Consider the following 23,238-nt stretch of genomic DNA (forward strand, 5'->3'; position numbering starts at 1 on the left):
CATATGGACTTACCACATTCACAGTAGAATCGGACTTCAAAATCGGGACATTTCTTCAAGTCATGTTCGAAATTAAAACATCTTAATCCAATCATTGGTAGACAAACCACACTCTGATCAAGACTTCTATCGAATTGCTTTGAGACACTGTCTCGACATTGGATCTTTGTGGGGTTTTTACAGAATTGATAGAACCTCCGCAATCTCGGCAGAACCTCGAAATCACCATCGTATTCATTTGAGCTGGGTGCAGATGTATTCATCCACTCAGTCCAGCCAGTTTCGATGCAAGCAGGAGGCACTGTTGTAAACGGGGGAGGTAATTTGCCAGTTACTGGCAAAGTTGATACTGTCTCCATTGTTAGTGTTTCAAATTCCACTGGCACTGTCATCATTTCGGTTTTCCCTGTGGTTGCTTCTTCAATTGCAGTTGTAGATGCCGCTCGGACCGTGCTCTTTGTTTCTTCAGTCCTTACAGAAGTTGTCTGAGCTAATGTTTGAACTTCTGTACTTTCGGTTGGAATTGATGTTGTGGAAACCACTTCCCAAATGTCACGACCGGCGTTGTTTTGGGGGTAGTCCCTAGTGGTAGCTCTGTCGTATATGTTACTGGACGTGGCTTCACGGTTGCTGTAGACACAGGAGCAGTTCCTTCTGGTAGCTGTGTAGTGAAAGAAACTGCTGCTCTTTCTGTTGTATATGATACGGACGTTATCTCTGGTGTTAACTCTTCTGTAGTCACTTTCCCAGTAGCAATTATGCTAGGCGTCGTACCAGCCAAACTGGGAGTTACAACCTCGGTCGTTCCTGTTGCGGTTTCGACAGGTGCTGATGTTAATAACTTCGTTGTTTTTTGTTCTGCCGATACCATTGCACTTGTTGCGGCCTCGGTTGTCGTTTCAATTGAGGGAGTTGCAGTCCTTTGAGCAGTGGTGAACAATGCCGTTGTCGCTGAGGTACTTGTTAGCTCTGCTGTTGTTTCAGTTGGAGTAGTCGGCGCGGCTGTTGTGATAAGTCTTGTTGTTGCGCCAAGGGTGGTCGGGTACAATGATGTGATGGCTGCAGTCGTTGGAAAAGCAGTTGTACAAGGTTGCCCGAACCAGTGAAGCGTGTGGTTGTAACAGTAACTGAAATGTAAAATGGAGTTAAAATAATATAAAGGTTTGAAATCGTTTTGTTATTTCCTTTCTGTTGGCTGAAGTATAACAAGGATATTTACTGTACACTGTAGCGTGTTCACAGACTCATAACATGTGCGACAAAACCCCGTATATATGAAATTATTAAAGTTTTAAAGATTCAAGTTACTTTGTCAACCTTACCAAGTGCGACAAGGATCCGAACAGGACTGGATTAACTGTCCATCATAGTACTTTATGCCGTCCAGTTTGATACAGTAACATAAAGATTCGGAAATGCAGTTGTTTGTGTCCGGGTCGTACACTTCATCTGCTGGACATTCACAGCCTTCAACGCATGATTCTTCGCATTGCTCACGTACATCTTCGTAATGTAGGAAGTTGTCACACGTGCGAGGGCAGGCTGGTGTGCAGGCTTCATAGCTCCCACACCCTTCGCACTGCATAGCTGAAAACGATCAGCAAGCGAAATAGCAATCAAAACACAACATGTACATGAAACAAGCAATGTGCAATGAGACGATAAACTGTGAAAATGGACAGTATTAATTATTAGTCAAATTTATCGATATTTTCCGTCAAACTTGCACATACATTCATGTCGAAGTTATCGGATGAAATATAAAACTATCAGGGAGATAATAGTATTCAGTGTGGCAACATGGTGTTCACGCATTTTTGTTACAACTTCAATTATTCCCTTAAAACAACAACAACAGCCTTAACGAGACATATCCTGCATCGTCTTTTCTAATCATCGACATACGAAGCATGTCAATATGCTTTGAAGAGAAGAATAAGTATTGTAAGTTATTTTCCTCACAGAGAGAAACGTTGAAGAGAGTCGCAACTATTGTCTTTTACAATCGTTTAAAGTAGCGAAAACGGATTTTTTTTTCAAATGTTAAATTAACGTTTGGATAAAACTGAAAAAAAGGGTTATCATGTGTTAAAGGATGTACCTTAATACTTGAAGCTCTGTTAACTGTGTCGTTTTGCCTTTGCTTACGAAAGAGTACAATCGAACTCTAAGAGAGATGTTTTTATAAATATCCAAAAATTGACTTTGGAAATGTAAACAATTCAATCATTGGCATTGAATTCGGTCGATTGTTCACTTTTTTATGTTTTGTCGAATTATTTTAGTTTGAAAATCTAATGTGCGTGAATTAACTTCGTGATCAATGTCAAAAAAACGTTCCGTGGCCACATGCTTTGGTAAGCATTTCTACTTAAGTTTGTTTTGAATTTAAAGCATCTCACCGGAAAATGAATGCAAAAGGATACAGCTACAGGGCTTCAATGAGCGGGACGCGTCTGTTGTTGATATTGTGACGCGGAGAAAGAAAGTGACCTCGCAAGGGCCGATATAACTTGTACGGCAGATGTACACAAACCCACGCACAAGCTGTGAAAGTTTCATCTGCATAAACTTGTGCTTTCTGTAATATTCCGTAAAATCATAATTAAGGGAAAAGTAAGATTTACTCGATGTTCATGTTCAAAATCGCAGAACATTCAAAGTGCTAACCACGCATGGAATTGCAAACACATTTCGCGAGGCTCTAATCATCAGTCGAACGCTTACAAATAGCAATGAGTACAGAAACGGTTCAAATGAATCTAACCTTATTTGGACGGACAGGAGGACTACAGCGTTACACCATAATTTTGTGCACAAATAAGTTTTCTTGGCAAAGCATTGCAGTAAGGTATTTCTGTTAACATGCACGTGTGTTTAATGTGTCAATGGCGCCACGTGTACCAAGTTTCGTGTTTAATCACCTCAAGTCACATCTTCCTTCAACTCTCCTTCTATTTCTACTTATAAGGCTTCATTCAAGATATGCGTGTCCTCCTCATTTTCAGGTGTCTTATTACGTTTATTTAAAGAAAAGTTCACCTCTATTATGTCAGTCTACATCGTCAAATCTCTCATTTACTGCAGGGCTTAAATATAATACAATTCAAAATAATCATCCAGGCTCAAATCCGACTTTCATACTTTTCTGTTCGCCAGACAGAGAAGAAAGTAACTATACATCAGCTCTGCCATTTACACTTGAAATGTCTTCATGATGAGTTAAACATCGGTTTCGGCAGCATGTTACAATTCTGTTTTATCGAAAAGGTCGACAAACGCAGTTGGATTTATGTATGGAAATATGCAATGTATACTTACGACAGAGTTCCTGAGTTCGCCACCTGATATGGATGCCGTTCAGGTTGCATTCTTGAGCATACGCTGCTATTGCGGTGCAGAGACATTCACAATCCCCTCCCATGTCACATGCGCATGCGTCAAAGACGCATCTTTCAAAGAAACCTTGGTACGGCACTTCGGCGTGGCATGGCTTGAAGAGATCCGTCTTCAGGACACTGCACTTTCTCTCTGACCAAGCTCTGCGATGGGGGGAAAAGAAGCAGGTGTCGTCTGTGTTGTGGGTCGGCCCGCAGTACTGGTGCCTCTTCCAGCTTTCGCTGAACTCTACCGCTGTCACGGCCGGTGGGCCGCCGTTAGGTTGCCTAAAGTCGTCCAGTTGGTTACCGTTGAAATTACCGCAAAGTCCCTCCACCTGTCGGTGCACCGAAGTATTAGTTAACCAGAGGAGCAATCATGAACGACGCCCTTAAACTTTCAATTTTTGATTTATTGAATTAAAAAATCAAAATTTACCACTGATATGACATTCACAGTGTGGTTAATCTGGCAAACGACATTTGTGTGAATTTTTGTACATATGGTACAAGCGGGTGGTGGAAGTGTCTTTTTTTAAATGTGTTTAACAGTGTTACAAATACTGAGATTAGTGTCTTCCATACATATGTGGACATAAATCCCTGTCACTACCATGCTCGGCTCCGCCGTATTGACAGTAATTAGGAACTATTCACGGGGATTTTGGAACATAGGGTTAAATACCTATGACAAGGCTCTAAACAATGTACACGGACGTACTTTTGGTCACTTTAATCTGGTCTGAATGTAAATCAAAGTAACAAATCCATCCGACAGATCCAAACGTTTTCGTGACCTGTCAAGGACAAAGCCATATCTTCCATTTCTGTTAAGGTAGAACGCGCCCCCGGGACAGATATTCGGACTCTCAAATTTCTACAATTCTTTTCTGACTGGCCACTTGTAGAAGCCCATTTTAAAGCTCTTGGAGAAAGAAAAAACTTTCACCGTCTTAGGGTTTTGAAAATCCAAAATTTTATTTTTACCCCATAGAGTTAACACATTTTGAATTTAAAATATCGCAAAATGTTGAGTAATTTGTTTCGCTAAATTTCCAAAAGTGGTGAAACATTTGATTCATCACACTTACCATTCCCATGTGTTTTGGCTCAAGTTTAATGTATACCCTTGTTCCCTTGTCCCATTTGATCGTGACTCCCTCCTTCGATCTGACGAACACGTAGAGCCCGGCTTTCCACACTTCAAATTGTGACCCAGGCGGAACGGTAACTGAGGAATACCTTTCAAGTTTTATCGTCTCCCTTCCGTTTCCGGTGTCGACTGAGAAGGTGATCGCTTTTGCGCAGGTCACCTCAGTAGCGTGGCTGCAAGCGATATTTTCGGTGGTGATTGTGAACTGAAGATAAGGGTTGGACTCTGCGCTTCGTGATAGCACGTAGACACATTCCCCAAAGAAATCAAACTCTTTTCCATCGAATGTCTTGTGGTGTGATTCGCCCCAAGCTGTGCACAAACCATGGCACAAGTTCGATCCACACTCCCATTTACGACCGTTGCAAGTACTGAAAATAATGAGCAGTATTTCTATCAGTCGTCCATTTGTCTGCTTACGATCATATTCTTGCTCTTACGCTTTCAGCAATCACGTATATCATCATGCATGTTTAAAAATATTAACATTTAAGTGATATTGATAAACAATGAAGAAAATATAAGTACTTTCCACCCATTGTGCGTTTTAGAGCATCTTTATCGCGCACTCTTTACACTGCTTGAGCAGTACGTATACCATCTATCTATCAAAGCAAAAAATTGAAATATTTTAAAACTAAGTGACGAGATAGAGAACAACGGAATCGGGTATTTTTTGAGATCGATATTGCATTGACGATAAACTCAAAGTGCTTTGAAAAACAAGGCGGCGTTGTGTGTCAAACAACGAAAGGACGTATTTATGCAAGTGATTATATTTACTTGCCTAAAATGAGATAAGTCACCTTCCTTTTGAACGTAATGACAAATAACCTTTACAAATGTCTGATTTCAGATTTAGATCACATGGGTACTAATAGCCAATCAGCTTTCAGTGTTTCTTTCGCGACTACGTTAGCAAATAAATGCTTCCATTCGATTTTTGCAGCCTGTTTTTTTCCGGAGAGAAAGGAATCAGTTAGGTCACCAAAGACTGTCCACACAATCGAAAGCTACTTAATATAGCTGTATAGATTGCAAAGACTTACCATGTGTTGCAGTCAACTTTTATTTCTTCTCCTTTAGCGTAACTCTTGCCACCGTGATTGCATGGACAGTCTTCTGGAGGGACGCACTTGTCTCCTGAGAAACAGTAAAACAACGACGTCATATCATGTCAAGTAAACTGTAAACTACTGGTAAAACTCTGTTTCTATCTCTATCTGTCTGTCTGTCTGTCTGTCTACCTGTCTCGCATATGCGGAACTAAAATTGAAACCTTCGGGGTATAAGTCTGTCAACAGTCACCATTCCTTCGAATGCGTAGAACTTGCGCAGATGGCCCGAGCAGAATGATACACAGATGATAGTAATGTAAACTGTAAACTGTCATCGCCCGCTGTGATTGATTCACTCGGTGTAATCCAATGCAAACAGACAAATTTATCAGACTTGTGCGCATCATTGCTGATCATAAAGATGACATTCTGTGTCAGAAAAAGGTCTAGGTGAAATAGAGGAGCAGCGACAACCAAAGATTAGTTGAATCTCGAAGAGTCTGTTGTCTTCTTTCCAAAAACAGAAATAAAATGCATGTTCGTGCTTACCATCTCTGACGTAGCCTTCCAGGCACTGACAGCCTGCCTCGCATGGACCAGAGGCACAGCTTGGTGGCGTGTGCATGTTAACACAGGTCTGTGGACATGTGTCCTGACAGGAAACGTACTCCATATTCTCGCCACAGTCTATTGGGTCGCATTCTATATCCGGGCAATCGACCTTTCCTCTCTGGCAGACACTGTTGGAATATGACACGACATAGGGTCACCATCTTTTGCGGAAGTGCGAGATTACAGATCAAATCTTTTTCGGTGCATACTACGTTCAATCTGTACAAGTCGACCTTCTCAACTTTTGTGAAGGTGGCATTCACCCACAGGCGTACGGAATGTTTCCTAGATCGTCGTCGGATGGGAAGTGACTGACACTGTACTGTGAGGCCGAAGGCCGAACCTCGGTACTGTATAAGAATACAAGGTATGTCACGGAAAAATCGACCGGTGGCCCAAAACAAACGAAATAAAGCATCTGCCTCAAAAAAATTACATCGACCGGTCGGAAATACCTTCAAACTTTCAAATCTTTACTCTGGTTACAGAATTCTTTCAAATCTGCCAGTTATGGGCGATAATTGACTGTCCGGCGAATACTCGCACTTGCATTGCCACTCCGCCATTTTGAATAGCTGTTTTACTCCCAAAAGCCTTTGCAAGTGGACGAGTGACCCCGTAAAGAGTTTGTTTACAAATGTCAGATGGCGGGATTTGAACATCATGCTGCTGAGGCAATGGTTTGCGTTGATTGCCTTGTTGCCAGATAGCTGAAGTTGTATTCACTGACAGTATGAAATTTACCTAACGGTTAACGGTTGAATTTAGCGGTTGTGGGGTCACGGGGTCACTCGTCCACTTACAAAGGCTTTTGGGAGTAAAACAGCTATTCAAAATGGCGGAGTGGCAATGCAAGTGCGAGTATTCGCCGGACAGTCAATTATCGCCCATAACTGGCAGATTTGAAAGAATTCTGTAACCAGAGTAAAGATTTGAAAGTTTGAAGGTATTTCCGACCGGTCGATGTAATTTTTTTGAGGCAGATGCTTTATTTCGTTTGTTTTGGGCCACCGGTCGATTTTTCCGTGACATACCTTGTATTCTTATACAGTACCGAGGTTCGGCCTTCGGCCTCACAGTACAGTGTCAGTCACTTCCCATCCGACGACGATCTAGGAAACATTCCGTACGCCTGTGCATTCACCAACACTGGGACTTGCTCGTAAAGAGGGACATACTTTAGCAATAAACCACACCAAGCGAGGGTGTTACCTTGAGAATTTCACCGCGATACAGAGTGCAAAAGTGGAATGAACTGGTCAAAATCCAGTGGTATACAAGTGGCTGAGGTGACATTGCTAATATATACTAACACAGGATATTGAAATTTTGGGCCTTAAACGTCGACCCTCACCCTAGTTCTTACGTGCGTCTTCAGAGAATGCTGTATCGCGAATATGGCGCTGTTCTTTTCACGCCTCGACCAATCAGATTGTTGTATTTGCGCCACCAACGTAATGGTAGGATATAATTCGCGTTATCACTCTACCGAGTGAAATTCATAAAAAAAAGAGAAAAAACAACTTAACTTACCAGGACTTACACCCTTGCTGTATAGTTGCACCTGGCAAGTATATTCTGTCGTTGTATAAACATGGACAGTCGTGTATAGGTATGCAATCACCGTAGTAATCTTCAACCATACCACCTGGACAACTGCACCCTGGGATACACCGTTCCTGGCAAGTGCGGTCAGCTGCCAGAGCTCCGCAGGACGATTCGCATGCCGAGCCGCATTCCTGGTACACCTTATCACCGGAGCAGGTTATAGCTGGGTGATGTTTCAGACACGGCAATTAATGAGTATTATGTCCTCTTCAAAACTTCATAACAAGCTCTCTCTTTTTATCATGCTTTTATCATGCGAAATTCTCTATCATACAACATCGTTTTGGTGAAATCGTAGATGCAATATTGTGATAAGATGTTGACAAGAACGACAGCGTAGCAATTGTAACTAGCCTGGTTGTTTTTGGTTTACTACTATTTGTAATTTAGAGCCTTTTAGGAATGTGTACATAATAATCAATATCGATCGGCAGACATTAAACATTGTAAAAATATGTAAAGGAATACATCACTCACTGCATTCTGAAATGGCGTCTCTCCACAACAACACGTGTCCTTTATTGGCACATTCCATGGCATACGTGGCAGCTGCATCGCAGAAAGTACGCTGTGCATTTCCACTGGTCGAACACAAATCATACATACAACTTTGGTGGAAATCACTGACGTCGATGTAATTATGGCAATCTGTGAAACGTTGACGTGAATGTGAATAGTTATTCTCCGATTGAAACACGCAGAGAATGAAGCCGTGAATAAAAAAGCGGGAAAATAGAAATAGCCTGTTCTAAACGTTGTCGTCCATGAAGTTTTCTGTTCCTACTCGAGAAATAACCGTCCTTGAATATTTAATAAGCAGACGTGAGTGTGACTTAATCATAAGCAAGACAGAATGGAAAAAGTAATGTTCTGTATTAAATCAAAGTCATTTTAAATCTCCGATATTGGTAGCGCGGGAACTTGTGGGCGAGTACACATAAAACAGTCGACAGCACGATAGTTGACCTACCGGTGAAAGGTGCCTCGCGAAGCTTCTGACACAACTCTGAGGCACGAAGCCGTCGTTGGGCAAAGACGTCACAGGGGTTCGATATCAGTTCCGTCGACCGATCTTTGCAACTGCCTTCCAACTTCCATTTTCTTCCGAATGCGCTGGGCATTCTTTCAATGTCGCGCTCTAAAGTCCAGAAGTCATTCTTGATTGAATAGATAACATGAAAAAAAAAGTTACAGAATTACTAAAACACCTAGTTATCATTAAGTTCAAATACCGGTAGCTAGAGAATCATAATGTTTATCGTGATATGACACTGTCATTAATCTGCTATCAACAATGTCACTTTCACATAATCAGACGAAAAAAATGCAGCTTTCGATTTTATTTCTGGTGTTAATATAACTTCCGAAAATACATGTTGCAAGGTTACACTATTGCCTATTGCACATGCACGCTGTGTAAACTAATTAAAGTTTGATTTTTTCCCTGTGATATACTCATTCGTCAGAGCATACATACGATATTACTGCGGAAGTATACTTTGCTGTCACGTTCAAGTACGGGCACTATCGTTACCTGTTGATTGTTGTCAAATATTCCGCACAGTCCGCAGGTGTGAGCGAAGAAAGAGCTTGTCACATGGACGTAGATTTTGGAGTTACCATCCCATAATAGCACCAGCCCGTTATCCAAGCTAACCTGTTTTATGACACATTAAAACAAAACTATCGATTACAAAGGAGTGGCTTGCGGCATTTAAACTTACTTTCCAAACTATAGAATCTTTATGTCATAAGAATATAACATGAAACAGGAGGTTTATCTGCCAAAGTGTAGCTCTTCAAATTTATGTCTCCTGTTCTACAACTACTTACATGTAAATTCATGCAACTTGCCTGTGGATACAAAAACTATGACCTCATACGTAGATTTGACTTTCAATAGGCATGTCATTACTTGTAAACACGTAATTGCGAAACCGACACCACTGACGACTGCTGCAGGAATGAGATTGCCTTACCTGTTGATACTGCTCCGAAACCTGTTCGATGAAAATTCCAGGAGCCGTGTACGGGAGCGCTGATATCGCCACATCATTACCGTCGACTATGACCTCTTGGCCTTTCTTCAACCAAACGTGCGTCCTACCCACTGAAATTATTACGGATCTGTAGGATAGTTCTATCGTTAGTCAAGACACTCGCAGTCATCTCAAATTGCGTACAGCGATACGTAGTTAAAGAAACGTGTATATGTGAAATGAAGCTAATGGCACATCAGTTTTGCAGCGATCGGTTTGCTTCTCCATTCCTTTAGAAAGGTCTGATCCACTGCAATACTACAGCAATTATCGCACCATTTGAAATTGTTTTGAAAATGATGAAAATTTACTGGAAATTTGTTAACTTTGTCTGAGACTGGCAAAACACTTCTTCTTCTTCAAAGACACGCTTACATACATTGTATATCATTATACACTCCTACTTACAGGTCAGAATAATTGTATCAGACCGAGTGTATATGTGATGTACATTGTACGCGAGTCATACTTTGAAGGGTATTTTCATAGCTGCCAGTTTCTACCAATCTTGAAATCATAGACAATTGTTGCAATGTCAAGTAAAAATTTAGAAATGTCAATGAGTTTTAAACCACCCTAGCCGTCCAAAATGTAAATCACGAGAATTTCTATTGTTAATGCGAGTGACCGAATTTCTGTCATTTTTTCCCGCATTTGTCTTCTACGATGGAGAGGGGAAATGGGGGGGGGGGGGGGGTTAGATGATTTACATTTGCCTTCGTTAATGAAATGAAGAAATAACAGCAATTAAATTTGACACGGGAGAAAAATGAATTTTACCCTTACCTATCACAAGTTGATGGACTGTCGGTATACTGTCGGTTACAATGAGAATTGTCCACGCCAATGTTAAAGTCATTAATCGTTCCGTCGCAGTTGGCTAGCAACACGTAGGCGCAATCGCCGGCGAAGTCGTAATGGCGGCCATCGAAGGTGCGATAGTGCAGGTTACTTGTTGTCCAACAGGTTGCTGAAAAAAAACAAAACAAAACAAAAAAACAAAAAACACACGTCGAAGATTACTTGACGGAAAATTACGGTTACTCCACGACATAAATGTGAACATTACTATATTGAACACTATCAATTTATTTGTGTGTTCACTTTATGGTGCTAAACAAACCGAAAATGCTTTAAATATCACAAAATTGTGTCGCAACAATCACCGCCAACGTAGTATAGTTCGTATTTGCCACAGGGACACTGTGCACGGATTGAATACTGCCGTCGCCCATCAAGTATTTCCTAACTTTCTGCAATCTTAATTTAATATGTTTATGTGGCGTGTACGACATCATACGCTTGCATCTCTCAGACAAAAATGTTATCAATATGCCACCATTGATCGATGTACCGCGTCACAGAAGTGTATGTCAATCAATCATACACGCCAACCAGAAAAAAGATCATATCTTATTTATTAAAAGAAAATGAAGGGCCATTATAAAACGTACCTCCACATTGGTTGCCAGTGCAGTTCCAGGCACCGCCTTCGCAAATACTAACCAATGAAAAAAGAAGATTATTACAGCATGACTGGATCCCTTTTTGCAAATTGAACACCTAAGACGACAAGTGCCGTCATCTTTTTTAAGGCTTCAGATGCATTCTTCATATATTATCGACATTGTCGTTAAGTTATTTTGTAATTCACCATCAAACATCCGAAAGCCTAATAGGATAAGCTTCCCACTACCAAATGAGGAAATGAGGAGTAGAGCCTCCCGCTAAAGGATACAACGCCATGTTCCATTATCAAGCTCACTGTCCTCCCATAAAGACACTCAACACACTGCGAAAAACGCCTACAGTGGCGTGTGCGTAATACATCAAGTAAGATTGAGCGAAGAGAACCAGTATGTCGCAGCGAATGCCCCTAATTTGATTGTATCGCTTATTATATGATGACGACACCAAAAATCTATAAAGGGTTCCTCAGGACATCGCAAAAAACAAAGATTTATTCGTAGTCATGTGACAGTTTTATGCATCCATTACGAGGCAGGACAAGTTTCTGAGTAATTTGCATACCATATGTTGCAGGTATCATCGGCTGATATTTCGGATCCCGGCGAGTACTCCCTACCGCCATACTGACACGGACATTCGGTAGCTGGCAGGCAGGCACCATTGTGGAGGAGCCTGTCCTCGGGGCACTGGCAGCCATCCACGCATCTGTCGTCGATGCACTGATAGACTGTTCGTTTACACGTCATAGGACAGATGTCACCACACTCCTTATAAACCATACCAGCATCGCACTGGACAGCTGAAATAACACACATTGTACTTGTCATGTCGAAAGCAATACCAATTACAAGGCGTAAACGTTTGTAAATTCCGATAAATTAAATAGGAGCACGAATGGAATAATTGGCACAAAAGTTGACTAGGGTACAGTTGTGTGCCAACATTAAAGTTTCACTTTTCGACCGTGTGTTCAAATGTGCCTTGTGGTAGACCGATTTGCTAACCTATTGGCTCGCTTCCCAGTATTCAAGACACTGATAACATGGGAGTGAAGTAAACAGTAAAGAAAATATATGTTCAATCTTCGCTGAGGTTGCACGATGTTTTCACAATCAGCTCAATTCTGATACTAAAACAGTCTGTATAAGGAGAGTGCCGTTACAGTAGAACTAGCGAAGAGACCCTAAACTAAATTTATTTATCGTCACATTATTCTACGATGTTATTATGTTATTAAGATGTTATGAAGAACGAAAGTGAACACAGAATGACAAGTATTTTCAGCAAAATTTTTTGTTAGCCCAATTTTGCCACTATCGTAAAACTCAAAGAATTTCAAATTTTAATATCAACGGTCAAGGCTTTGTCATTGGCATTTGCAAGTAACATTGAATATTTCGATTCAAAACGTTTGTTGGCTAGTTTTGAACAGAGAGGGGCAAAGAGCGTGAGATAAAAGCCCGGTCAAGTCCATAAATGTCGATCGAGACCTTGACTCTTGTTCGTAAATCCCTGTCAATGGAACACCGGATGATACGACCATGACAAATTGAATCTGTACCGGAACTGCCTACAAATAAATGGTTAACGTTTGGTAGGGACAGTTATGGCACATGCGTGTTTAGGCTACCCGTCAGAAAAGTGTTAACAGATGTGACATCCTGACAAAGTGATATTAAATCATGTCAAATTACTTCTGTCACTTTATCTACATATCGACTGGACTCAAATGCCTATATAAGTGGAAAGTCAAGGTGCTCTCGACTTTCACTGAAACAAGTTATCATTTTAGGACCTAGTGTTCTCTTTATGATCACAAGCCGGAGTAGTTTTCCATATGGACAATAAAACAGTTACAGTTCTATTTAATTTTTTTTATTTAGAATCTGGTTTCTTATTGGACCAGAGCTATCGCCGACTAGTCGTCCATCGACAAACAATGTTATTTAATAGTAATTATTAAAACGGTTTAAAACATCTTTTAACGTTGAATGGATTCTAAAAAGGCAAAGCACCCGTCGATTTCCATCTTTTAAATCATAGTTTTGAACAAGTTACATTGTTACATTGCAAAGCAGTAGAATATGTTCGTATGATAGACATTCTAGAAAAAAAACTTTCTCATAAGATGTACTTACGGCACCGTTCGGGGGTTCTCCACTCAAGATCAGTTACACCATAACGAACACACTCCCTTGCGTAAGCCGCCATACTGAAACATTCACAGCCGCCAATCGTGACGTTACAATTGCACACGTCTTCGAGACAGGCTTCAAAGAATGGCCGATGATCGAGAACCTGGAGGATAATAATGATATGTTGAAGACAGGCGTAAAGTCAACAGTCGAACGAAACAATTTGGCCAGACAAGCATTTGACCAAATATACAGGAGGATACTCAACCATGTTGAAAATGATATATAGATAAAAACAGAAAGACCAGTTCAACGAAAATTCCATCTTCAATTCTTGTATTTCTATCTCTTTTGATACACCGAAATTTACTTAACAGCTGAAGGTAAGAATATGTTATCTTGGCTTATGTTTTAAATATCTGAAATGTATAATAAATTGTGCTTGCATGGGAATGTGCAAAACGTTTTTTTTTTTTTGAGATCTAACACGTGTATTAAACTTACAAGGATATATTGAGTTTTCTTAAGAGAGCTGCAACAAAGTTTAAATGCTCCCAGGCGTCCCCGATAAAAATGAAGTCGCATTTATAGCTTCGTTTTAACCTTGTCCATGACGAAGAGGACACGAACAGGAAGGCGTAATAAAAGTAAGCTGGCAACTTACGCTATGACATGACGCGAATACTCCATCATTTAGATCTTCACAAACGGCGACAGCGTAATCCTTGATTTCTTCGTGAATATTGCAGTAAGATTCCTTGGTCCCGTCCGAACAGTCGTCTGCAATATTATCACAGAAATCGATGAGGCAAGATAAAATATATTCACAGTAATTAAGTGCTGGCAGTGCTGGCAGACTAGTTTTCAAGTGATGAGAGAGAGAGAGAGAGAGAGAGAGAGAGAGAGAGAGAGAGAGAGAGAGAGAGAGAGAGAGAGAGAGAGAGAGAGAGAGAGAGAGAGAGAGAGAGAGAGAGAGAGAGAGAGAGAGAGAGAGAGAGAGAGAGAGAGGAGGAGGAGACATTAGTCAACAGACTTAGGTCTCATCTGAGTTATATTGACTTGGTGGTACGAGCAGAAATGCAGAAATCTAGGAACGAACAGGAAAAGCAATACTCGTTGGGACGGAAACATGGTTTTACAGGTCTTATATGGAAAACATGCATGTTGTCCGAGTTTTTTCCTACATAAAAGCACAGCAAAAGAGATGCTTTCAATTTTCAAGCTTCACAAGGGAGGCCATCGCCAATTTGAATCAAAGCATACACGTATTGTCTTGTTTTGAGACTTTTTGATGAAATATTTCATTTTCTGAGCGCGAACAAAACTCGATATATGGTCCGCTGAACGTCTAAAGCGTATACAAAGGCTAGGCCCCGTTTCAATCACTTTCATGTCTAGAGCTATGAAAATAACCAGAGTTTTCATAGGTCGATTATGTACCTATTTGTTTAGTAATTATTCCCAGTATACGCGTTAAGAGTTCATTGATGGCCGACCTTACGGCCAAAATGCACTCTATATATTTCGTTAATGAGGTTGAGTGGGTGGTCGCGTCTGATACTTTAAAGTGCTGTATAAAAGTGATGTCAAGCGAGAGTTGTGCTCGGTTTATTTGCGAAATCTTTTGACCTCTGTAACGAGATCCTTGGGTATAGTTTATTCCAGCGGGACACGTTGACAAATTATACTCTAAGTAGACAGTAACAAACCTTTGATTATGATGCTTTCGTGTGCTTGTCGTCTGACTCTCCTGGTTTCCCACGCCTAACCCCCGATTCCTATTAAGTTCAGATTGTATCCACCACAGGAAGACGTTGGCTATTCGAATTTATCAAAACTGAAAAATTGAATTCTGGGCCTGTGTTGAGCTTCAGTACAATTTATCATTACCATATTCATCATTAAAAGCACCTTCATAGACACCGATTTCCACCATAAGAAAGAGTTAGCCCACTTTCCTTCTGTTTTACTATCATGATTCCTTGATCACACATTAAGGCAGTTCGCGCCTCGAAAGTGAAAGCCTTAAACTTTTGCTCCAACCTTCTTCAAGAAATCTTTTAACCATTCTCTTTCAAAATTAAAAATAAAAATAGGGGATCATCGTGCAAATTCTGGTACTAGAGAAACAAATTACCCAAAATTAAATTTACCGAAATTTGAAATTCAAAATGGCCGCCGCTCCTGTGTTAACTCTACGGAGAAAAATAAAATTTTTGATTTTCGAAAAACTACGTCGCTGAAAAGTATTCTTACACCAATAGCTTTAAAATGGACACCAACAAGTGGGAGACAAGAAGAGAATTGTAAAACTTAGAGAGTCCGAATATATGTCCCCGAGGCGCATTCTACCTTAAACACCTTCCTATTGACTATTTTCATATCACCTATGTGTAAGTTAAGGGACAAAGTCGGCCATTTTTCATGAATTTTGTTTGATACCAGATACTACATATATTGTTTCACATGTTGAAAGATACTGAATGAATGGGTGACCATGCATATATTCGACCCCGGCTTTAGACAAATTAAGTGAAACCATCGCGAAAATGAATTAATGGTCAAGGTCATGGTCATTTTCGCGATGGTTTCATGTCTGAAACCGGGATCGAATATTTGCATGGTCACTCATTTATTCAGTATATATATATATATATATATATATATATATATATATATATATATATATATATATATATATATATATATATATATTATATATATATATATATATCGAAGTATACAGATGTCCTCGAGGGAAATTACAGTGCTCAATGCAAAAAGCAGAGCGTTATAAATAAATAAATAAATAAATAAACAGAATACTTCAAGTACAAAGTAATGAAATCTATTACTTAATTTTCATGCATCTTGCAATCATATATGTAGTAGCTGGTATAAAAAAAAAATAATGAAAAATGGCCGACTTTGTCCCTATAAGTGGAGACTGCCTGTCTTAAATGAAACAAACTGTCCTAGAGAACTAAATTCAGCAAACCTCTCTTCTTCAATAAAAGCAATGGCGAAAGAATAGGCCATTTCTCTTACTCATGTCAAGTCCCTGGCACCTTCTGTAGCTAATTTTAGCATTTCTACTCAGAGTGTCTTCTTATCGTGAGACCTAGCCTTCATTATGTGCATTTTGGAGAAACACGTGCTCCACTTATTTACAATCAACTCATACTTACGGCAAAACGATTTATTTACGCGTTGAAAATGGTGAAAAAAAATTGCTCTGCATTTACTAAAATTAAAGCACAATTACTGAAAAAAGACAAGCTAGAGACTCATTGTTGTAAACAGACTAAGATACTACCGATGGACAATAAACGGTAATTGAAAACTGTACTGTTATACCTGGCTGACAAACACTGTAACCCTTCAGTCTTTACTGTTACCAATAAAACATACGAAAAAGTTCCCATTCCGGTGTCTGACATGCAGAAACTAGATGAACATTCCTGCTTAATAAGTCCAGGCAAAAACCTAATGCATATAAGGTTCTTAAAACGACATATCAAATAATATCAAATAAAACATTAATACTCATCGATGTCAACATAGGGGCCGTGGTCTGTGAATTCGATCGTGATATGATGATGTCGCGATACAATTGAATTGGTCACATGAAGGAAGTGGTCATGAAAATCATTATAAAAACATTAAACTCTTTCATTTCAAAGGCCAGATTGCTTCTTAAATGCCCGCCCATTTCCGATTAGTTTTCTTTCGATATCACAGCAACCTCAAACATTTCTCCTACTAGTACAAGCAAATATTACGGTTCCCGCCTTTAAACAGTCATCAGGGAAATAAACTCAAATTTCAGGACGAATTTTGATATTGTCGTATCGATTACCAAGCTGTGCCATAAAATTCACGGTCAAGTACATAATAATAAATAATAATAAATTCGAGAAGTTGCTGGGGATTTGTAACTTGTAAATTTCACCCTTAAAATTCAATTCTTGAAGTGTTGGTATAAAATCCTGTATCGTATTTCATTGTGAAGCAGTCTTGACCAAGACATACATATTAGCGGTTCTCCATAACGGATTTTACGATCATTACCGCGTGTCCATCTCCTCGCACTTTCAAACATATTACGATAATATACCACTGAGCATATCACGATAAATTCAAAGGGGATTTTGATTTGGAGTATTTTCGCTGTCTAAAACCTCCATTTCTTCTCTCTAAAAAGTCGTTTCGATCTCTCGGTGCGAAGAAAGGAAAACACCGGGGTGGTCTTTTTGAGAGTGTGTTGGTGTTTGTCTCCGGTAAAACAGAAAGGGCTCAACTTAAAACACATACGTTGAAGAGGTTAAACAAGCTTGTCACAACCTCATCACGAAAACACAAGCTAATTTGTCAGGTTAAAGACTGCACGATAAATCAAATAGAGATTCATTCAGAGTATGTACACACAGAAAGCGATCCGACATTTTTTATCCGGCAAGATTCCGCGCATATCAACAAAGAACCCAACACAACAAGTGCTATTCATTTACCTATGCAGGGGGTTTTCGTCCTACTATGTACGGCAACTCCGTGTTATTAACTTGTTGAGTTTGACTCCATTGGAGGTGAAGATGACTGACTCACTTAATAAGATATCCATCTTAGGAGACAACTTATTTTAATCGCCCACTGATAATTGGTCATGTAAGCTAGAACATTTGTGTTTAATCAAGATAGGTAATTGGTCTGCCACGTATATGTTACTATTTTGCTGATTCACGTCTGGCTTCGGAGAGAGAGAGAGAGAGAGAGAGAGAGAGAGAGAGAGAGAGAGAGAGAGAGAGAGAGAGAGAGAGAGAGAGAGAGAGAGGGAGGGAGAGGGAGGTAGGGACAAAGAGGAGGGAAAGGGAGGATTTGAGAGGAGAAGAGGGAAAAGATTTGTTTCACAGATAGAGAAGTTCAGGTTTAAAGTTGCACTGACAGATGAGTAGAGAATATAACTGCTCGATGAGTACTAAAAAGATAGAGACATTGGGAAAGTGAACAGATGGAGACATAACTGAAGAGGTGTTGTTGACAATTCTAAACTCACCATTCAGTTGCTCTCTCTTGTAACTGTTGGCAAATGTTGAAATTTCAGAGATAAGATTGCCGTTGATATCACTGAGGTCGTCATTGGGATCTTCGTTGTACCTTCCGCAAAGCCCGCATGTGCTGTCAGTCATCTGTCCGTCCACCTGGATGGAGACGAACTCCATGCCGTCCCATTTCAGAGAAAACCCAAGCGTGCTTCTGACGAACAGGTACTGTGATATTTTCTCAAGGTGCAGAGTATCGATACTATTTGGAACCGTAAGCACGGCTTGCTCGCGGTACACTGCGAAGTCGCCGTCTTCAGTCTTCAGGTTGATCTCCACGGTACCGATATATATGGTTAACCAGCGCTGGCACGCGGCACTGTTCTGCGTGCACTCACGGTCGTTGTGGACGTGGATGCGAAAGCTGTTACCGACGCAGTCGCCGGCCAGAAGGTAGCTGCAAGAGCCACGGGAATCGTAAACCATGCCATCGAAGGTGCGATAATGGGTTTGACCCCAGGTAAGGCAGTGGCCATCCGCTGATGGGAGAACGTAGTGAAACACAAGGAAATTAATCTTTTGTATTTCGAAAGAAAAAAACCCCGAAAAGCACATTGCCATGGTGTTTATTAAGCTACAAACAGTTCCAAAGAAGACAATTTAATGAATGAAGTGTTCATTTTATGAGTAAATTACAATATTTTGAATCTCACCTTCGCCAACAGTAGTAATAACTTCTGGCGTTTCCGTGCGCAGGTTTGTCCTCACCGTTGGCGGCGTCTTTTCTGTAAAAGGGTTATTTTTACAATGGTCATAAAATTATAAAGTAAACATATTACTTCCGATGCCCTCAGGGGCATACAAAATACTTGTCAGCGAATACATTTTTAAACAAATTTAATTAATCGGGTCGAATTTGTCTTGCTTCTTTCTAGATAGCTATTATTAAGACTTTGATTGACATTCTGTGATACCCATTAGCTCATTTTCGACCTGCATAGTTACGTAGCGTAGTGTCCTTCTCTTTTCTTTTAATGATTATTTGTCCGTTGCCATTTTCAGAAATTTTGGTCCATAATTTCTGGCATCGCTTGATAGTTTTATGGTACTTGCCATTGGTCTTTGGTTAAACAAAAGTACTCGATCCACGGCCAAGTCAATAAAACGCCGCCACGTACGTGACTTATTTTATACAAGTGAGCGGATTTATGACTTGGGCATATGTCAGTTTGTACAAGGCATCCGTTTGTCTGTGTGTAACAGGGACAATATTTGTCTTTATTTTGGCAATGTTGAGGCCTGGCCACGTTATATATAACTCCTGGTGACATTTTAATTCTATTATTATCATCAGCATGACTCGCGAGACTCAACTTGCACTACTGTCTTTTAGTGTCTTTGAAATGCATAGAGGCAGGTGCTATATTGTCTGTAGGATTTTCAATATGTAAATTCAAAGTGTGTACGATATGTCAAGTTATTGTTCTATTGAGTCCGGACTATTCTACAAGTTAGAGCACATCTTGTAAAAGGATGTATCCATGTACAGATGACCAAATTATCCAAACACGGGATCAATGTTAATTATTTCCTAATGCAGGGATGGGGACATGTAACAGTTCCTTACTGACACACTGCACCGACGGCAGCTCAGGTGTCCACGTGTTCCGATCGATGTTGCATGTGTAACTTTCGGCAACTGGGTCCGAGAGCTCGAAACCTGGGAGGCACTGCAAGCTACATACGTAGTCACCGTTTTGAGTCTCGCAGCTGAAAGAACCGTTATGCGGAGCTTGAGGTAAGACGCACAGCACTGATAGGAAAGAAAAAATGGATGTAAAATTAAGTAATGGACCTCTAACTATTATGGGAACAATTTAACATTTTATTTCGCACGAATTTGAATCGCTTTGTTTCAAATAATTTGACTGCATGTAAGCGCGGCTGTATATTATACATAGCATAAGCACGTGTTTATGTTTATGATGTGTTTGAATAATGCGGTAAACACGGACAAACACGATAAATCATGCCGCAATTCTCTAAATATGTACAAACTTTCACAGCAGTTTGTGTCTTTGAAGGAATCCATGCATGCAACCTCGCAGGTTTATCATAAGGATGTGGATCAAGCTGAACTCACCGTCCTGACAATACTGTCCTGAGTAACCGGGCGCGCAATTGCACTCGTATCTCTTTGCTGATTGGTCGCTCACACATTCGGCCCCATTCTGGCAGTCGTTAGCAGCGCAGTAGTCGACAGGGCCTAAAAAGAGTAGGGAGAAAGAGGTGATATCCTTTTTACTTTTCTCTCACAACAAGTACTTTATTTCGAACGGTTGATGTGTGAATTCTTATTATAAGATCACAAAAAAATGAGCACACGACAATTTCACAAGAGAAAAGTTTTCCTGTACGTCAGAAAGCTAGTGGCAGAACATTGAGAGCGATTCATCAGTTTTTGTTCTATGAAAGATATACACTTTGCACGATTTTTTTGAGCATTGCAAGAAATGTTCACTCACCCAGGGGGCATCCCAAAAACTCTACTCTCATACTGATTTGTTCATGCCATGACAAAGGTTGAACCTTGACTGAGCGCGCTTCAACGGAACTCCAGAAGAAAGTTTTAGATTCTGCGTAGTTGTCCGTGTTCCCTTGAAAAACCTGTCGATCGAAAGCAAACATGGATTAAGCGACAGAGGTTGTATTTTCTCTCCTTTATTACAATTCTGTACAATATGCACATAGCTTATTTTAGTGACATAGCAAGTTCGCCAGTCATTTGACAGTTATTTTATACTCAAGTCCACTTGCTTATATCATGAAACGTTTAGACGAGTTGGTATATCTCTCAGACAAATGACATCCAATAACATAATGAGCATTGTATACGGCAAGAGTATGGATGAGCGTTGTATACGACAAGAGTATGGATATATGAATCGGTGGGGTATGCTTTACATTGAGGCGAACTATCGTCAGTATATACTGTCCCGGAACTACTTTGCATCTATTCAGTGAAATCAGCCTTCACCTGGCAAACCGCTCCGAGCATTTTTTCAAAAATCACGATCGCTCTCATTACTGCTGTCATTTTCTTTGATTAATATCCTGAGCGTAGTAGGGTTTTAATTAAGGATGTCTTCACTCAACTGCAAACATAATTGCCATGCGGTCCACGTCATAAATTGTAGTCACAAATAATCAAGAAGTACCTGAATGTCCATTTGTTCTGTCATATGTAATGCATAATTTCCATCCGGGTACTCTAGGCTGAAATATAAAAGATACGTTTCAACCCACTCAGGAGCGTCACTACGACCTTGCGTGATGACCCCGGTGATATGCATGACGTCACCGAAATCGACGACTAAAAATTGTCGGTTGTTGTTGACATCGGGGCTCCATGCGCCAAACGAATGTAGTCTGCTTCTTTCCGGCGGGAAGCCAGGTTTGTAGCTTGTCGCAGAAATCTGAGTATTATTGCTGACATAAAACTCCAGGAGAGGGTCAGTGCATTCTGTTATAAAGACAGGAAAGTTGAAATATTGTTTATGACAGAATAAACTCGACTATTCTAAATGTAAGCCTTTATACTATAGGAATGACCTGCTTTTTACCCGTAGCCGACAGTCATGTTATTTAGATTTTACAGTTACTTTATTCACTTTTGTGATATTCAAAATTTCACGATAATGTAATTTATTTCAATTTTAAGCATTGCTCTCAACTGCCATAATTTACAAGGCTGGAAACGAACCGACTAATTCAGTTAGTACTAAAGATGCACGACAATTTCTCGGAACTTTCACCGTCATGTTACATTCTTTATTTCCTATAAATCTGCTGGACAAGGTGGTATATATTATTATTTTTTTCTATCGCTGAATAAACCAAAATAAAGCTTGGGCTTTTGTGTAGAAGTTGCCAGCACAAAGTTCTAAATCTACCTATCTATCTCTCTATCGAGGTACTTGTTATCACAATAATACAATTGTATCAAAGGGAAATCTGTTCTTGCCTTTGCACGTGGGTACTTCCGGTGATGGGGTCCATGTCAAATCGTCATGGTTACAAACGTATACAATGTCGCCATAGCCGTTTGGTAAGACGTAACCTTGGTTACAGTGGGCAGTACATGTTCTGCAAGAGAAAATGTTAAATGCGTGATTGGAAGGAGTAACTTTTTTACATATATGAGGTGGAACGTAAAAAGAAGTTAAAATGCAAAAGAGAAAATGCTCGCCACCTGGAACGCTCTTTGAAAAGTAATTTTCTTACAGAAGTATACATTTTAAAGTGTTTTTCTCACAAAAGTATCAAATTAGTTGATTTTCTAAATTTCGAAAGTCCGGTGGAAATTATAAAACGTACTGAATAAAGATATTTGCTTTGGCAAGTAAATTCTATCAGGTTCACAGTCCCCTTTCCTGTAGACAATATTGATACTATCAATGGAACCTAACCACATACAATGAAAGGCCTTACGTTTGTCTCAGAGCTTCCATGGTTGTGCACGTTGTACCACCAAAATCCGGTACTCCAAGCAATGGACATGGTTGGGCTGTAAGTTAAAAAAGCCTAGAATGTGTTAGTCAACAGTGGGCCTAATTCTTAGGATTTTATCCCACTATGATCTAAAGACTGTCTTGAATGGTGTGTTAATATTTAAGCAATATTCGCTTGTGCATATATGTCGTGAACTGGTCAAAATCTCGTGGTATACCATCGCTGGATGTGCTTT

The 23,238-nt window shown here is 40.1% G+C and overlaps 2 protein-coding genes across 2 annotated transcripts in view; both read right to left on the bottom strand.

Moving 5' to 3' along the window:
• Positions 1-1,581, bottom strand: part of LOC139117645 (mucin-2-like) — a 30,119-nt gene extending 28,538 nt beyond the window's left edge. Inside the window, exons 1-2 of the mRNA XM_070680886.1 lie at positions 1,323-1,581; positions 14-1,127 (exon numbers count right to left, since the gene is read on the bottom strand). Coding sequence (XP_070536987.1) covers positions 14-395 — 382 coding nt within the window. The 5' untranslated portion in view covers positions 396-1,127; positions 1,323-1,581. The remainder of the gene's footprint in view (positions 1-13; positions 1,128-1,322) is intronic.
• LOC139117646 (von Willebrand factor-like) lies at positions 491-21,844 on the bottom strand. The gene is made up of 22 exons (XM_070680887.1): positions 21,710-21,844; positions 21,017-21,158; positions 20,635-20,757; positions 20,119-20,304; positions 19,205-19,276; positions 18,506-19,030; positions 14,117-14,232; positions 13,456-13,615; positions 11,879-12,116; positions 11,302-11,348; positions 10,634-10,817; positions 9,788-9,935; positions 9,343-9,465; positions 8,779-8,965; positions 8,286-8,456; positions 7,734-7,971; positions 6,138-6,328; positions 5,580-5,673; positions 4,469-4,901; positions 3,322-3,715; positions 1,323-1,587; positions 491-1,127 (listed from the first exon to the last, which is right to left on the bottom strand). Exons 1-22 carry the CDS (start codon positions 21,842-21,844, stop codon positions 491-493), a joined length of 4,809 nt encoding a protein of 1,602 aa, XP_070536988.1.
• Between the last annotated feature and the right edge of the window lie 1,394 nt (positions 21,845-23,238).

The sequence above is a fragment of the Ptychodera flava genome, chromosome 18 (genome assembly GCF_041260155.1).
Source record: "Ptychodera flava strain L36383 chromosome 18, AS_Pfla_20210202, whole genome shotgun sequence".
In the NCBI taxonomy this organism is placed as follows: Eukaryota; Metazoa; Hemichordata; class Enteropneusta; family Ptychoderidae; genus Ptychodera; species Ptychodera flava.

What these genes read in the sequence shown, in the direction of transcription:
- LOC139117646 (XM_070680887.1), bottom strand. Translation starts at nt 21,844, where the DNA reads ATGCATATCACCGGGGTCATCACGCAAGGTCGTAGTGACGCTCCTGAG. An exon ending in GTTTTTGGGATGCCCCCTGG is followed by an intron (nt 20,758 to 21,016) that starts GTGAGTGAACAT and finishes TACTCTTTTTAG; the next exon opens with GCCCTGTCGACTACTGCGCT. An exon ending in TCGCGAGGCACCTTTCACCG is followed by an intron (nt 8,457 to 8,778) that starts GTAGGTCAACTA and finishes AACGTTTCACAG; the next exon opens with ATTGCCATAATTACATCGAC.